The sequence below is a fragment of the Microtus ochrogaster genome, chromosome 10 (genome assembly GCF_000317375.1).
Source record: "Microtus ochrogaster isolate Prairie Vole_2 chromosome 10, MicOch1.0, whole genome shotgun sequence".
NCBI lineage: Eukaryota > Metazoa > Chordata > Mammalia > Rodentia > Cricetidae > Microtus > Microtus ochrogaster.
The window spans coordinates 55,340,175-55,343,105 of record NC_022016.1 but is presented as its reverse complement, the minus strand read 5'-3'; the positions used below and the strand labels follow the sequence as shown (position 1 = coordinate 55,343,105).

The window sequence follows — 2,931 nt, the reverse complement described above, 5'->3', positions numbered from 1 at the left end:
AAGGATGAAGACACACAGTCACAGGAGGCAACTGCCGTCACACACCTACCCCAAGCTGCCACACTGGCACACGTCAGCCCAGTCAGGTTCACACTCACACCCCGTTTCACATCTGTTCCACAGCCAGGGCTCCTTTTCCTGAAGAGCACTCACAACCGGCATCATCGTCCACACGCACCAAGCTGTCAAGTCATGAACTGCACTTCCACAGTTCACACGGGACAGGAACGGAGCCACGTGGGACAGACGACCCGAGATCGGTCTCCTGCTCCATACCCAGAACCTCTACCAGATGTTCCCAGCTGTGGGTGGGCACATGGAACACAATGCACAAGCCACCCCGTCAACACACTGGCATCAGTTCTGCTTCTCCATTCCCAACCGCTGCTCAAGGGTGTCCAGCCTCCTCCCGGCCTGGGCCTGCTGGGTGCACAGCATTCTTCTGCAATTGAATCAAAGCCCTCCTCCCTGACACGGGACTAAGTGGAAAAAAAAAAAAAAATCAGAGGAAAAATGCCTGGGGCCCAGGTCTGGGAAGGGGCCCAACAGCTTTTACTGGGGGTAGGGGAGGGTGCCTTCTGTGAGGAACTCTGCCCCGACACGGGCGGTGGACCGAGGACTCAGGCGTGGGTATATGCCTTGAAACACGACAGCAGCGGCCACAAGTGGGTCTCAGAAGACCTCCCAAGTTGGGGGGTGGGGGAAGGGAGGAGACCTGTGTTAAACACAGACTCAACTTTTCGGCCTTAAGCCTTTTTGCAGTTCTTTCTCAGCCCTTCTCTAACCCCAGCCGTGGCCCCCAGCTGTCCCCAGACGCATGGGGTGTGGCGGGTAACCCCCCTTCTCCAGCAGGCGCCCTGCCCCACCCCTTCACGACAGCTGCGGGACACCGGTAGGGTGGCCGCTCTCCAAGCCCTTGTGCGGGTGGGGATCGCAGGGCGCTGACACGAGGGGCGCTGAGTCCCTCTGGGTAGCCCGCCTCCATTGGGTCCGGGAACTGCTCCCCTGAGACTGCACAGCCCCCTCCTCTCCTCGCCAAGCAACCCGGGCCAGAAGGAAAGGTGGAGAGAGAAGAAGGTTCGGGAAGCGCGGCTGGGCGGCCCCTCATCTCACCCCACCCCAACCCCCCCATCCCCCTCCCACCCTCTCCCCGCCCCCAGGGCCGCAGGGCCCTCGCCCTCCTCCCGCGGGAGATGGTCCGGGCCAAGTGGGCGCGTCCGGCCCGGGTCGCCGGGATCTGGTGTCCGCTGCAGCTGGCAGTGCGGCGGACGAGGGCACCGGCACAGCCGCCGGCGGGGCCGGCTATTAATAACGCTCCGGGCGAGCCCGGGGTCGGGCAGTCATGGCCAGTCCGGAACCCCTGCGCGGCGGGGACGGCGCCCGGCCTGCGAGGTAGGAGCCTCCAGGGCCCGTGTCGCCACCCAGTATGAGAGGGGGTGCTAGGTGGGCTCCCGTCCTCCACCCCCGCGGCCCCTTCCTCGCCGTGGGTAGTGGTCCGGCCCGGGTGTGGCACGGGGCGGAGTCACCCGGGGAAGGGAGATGGGAGGCCCTGGCTTGGGGACCTGACACCTCTGGTGGTCTGTGGTATTTTGGGATACTTCTTCCACCGGCTGCATGAGAATTAATCCTTTCAGGCTAGCAACCTGTCAAGATTTACTTGGCTCAACTGGCCAAGCATAGTACAAGTTTTATTTTTATTTTCCTTTATTTCTCATTCACTGTTCTTGGGGCAAGGAAGAAACCATTTGATAATCCACTGTATTTGAGCCACTTGGTGCAGGGTTGGGCACCTGCCAGCTTGAAGTTACCAGTCTGTTCAGTCAGCTTGTTCTTCCCGTGTGGATCCGGTGAAGGCCTAGAGAGGGATTTTTCTCTTAGCCCAACGCTGGGCCATAGCTGGACCCAGCAGCTGCCCGCACTGTGGATCTGACCACTGTTGTGTGTGGAGTCGTTCTGTCCCAAGTCATGCTGTGGCCCAGAGACTTCCCGGTCTATCAAATCCTGGGAAGACTTCTGGTACCCTCTGTTGTAACGTGAGAAGATAAAGCTGAGCTGGACCTTAGGACATGCATTTCCCCTGAATTGCCCACACAGATACTAACAAGCTTGACGTCAGACACAAGTTCTTGTCTGCCTGATGTCATACACAGTCTGACGGAAAGCGTTAAGGAGTTGTCCAAGTCCTCTGGGGACAGGGACAGAGCGGCAGTGGCACTGAGGTCAGGGGCCCCAGCTGAGCATGCTCCTCTCTGTTTGGTCTCCTGTAATCTGCGTCTTTACCAGCTCAGTAGAGAAGCAGCTAGCTGTTGAGAACATCTGGTACCTAGGGTGGCGTAGCAGCTCAGCCCAGAAGTCAGGAGGCCTGGGTCCTACACACCGGCTCTGCCATTTGACCTTGGGCAGATTTCCCCTTGGAGTTCAGTTGGCTTCTGATTGCCTTTCGAGGGCCCCACACTAGGGTACAGACAACTGGCTTTGTCCTCAGGATGTCCCCTCTCATCCAACGGACACATGCACTTTCATAAAATAAAGTTGCTGCTCCGAAGGTGAGCTACATTCAGAATGTTGTGAGGACGCCGTGGGCCTCGTCTGGGATGGAGCTGGAGAATGATCAGACATTTGTTAACTAAACCAATTTCTTTTCTGGGCTTGGGAATGAACTTAGGAATTCCTATATGCTAGGCAAGTTCTCCCCATCTCAGCCTCACCCCCTGACCCTACACTCCACCAACACCCTAGAAAGACATTCAGAGTCAGGTGGTGGTAACTTTAATCCCAGAACTCTGGAGGCAGAGGCAGGTGGGTCTCTCTGAGTTCAAGACCAGCCTGGTCTACGAAGTAAGTTCCAGGACAGCCAGGGCTACTCAGAGAAACCTTGCCTCAAAAACAAAACAAAATGAAGACTGGGCGGTGGTGGCGCACGCCTTTAAT

General features: G+C 58.0%; 1 protein-coding gene across 4 annotated transcripts in view; it reads left to right on the top strand.

Annotated features, from left to right (window-relative positions):
- Window positions 1-905: 905 nt before the first annotated feature.
- Window positions 906-2,931, top strand: part of Sync (syncoilin, intermediate filament protein) — a 20,740-nt gene continuing 18,714 nt past the window's right edge. For all 4 annotated transcript variants that reach the window (XM_026781840.1, XM_026781842.1, XM_013348418.2 and 1 more), the window contains exon 1: window positions 906-1,392. In XM_026781840.1, coding sequence (XP_026637641.1) covers window positions 1,343-1,392 — 50 coding nt within the window. In that variant the 5' untranslated portion in view covers window positions 906-1,342. The remainder of the gene's footprint in view (window positions 1,393-2,931) is intronic.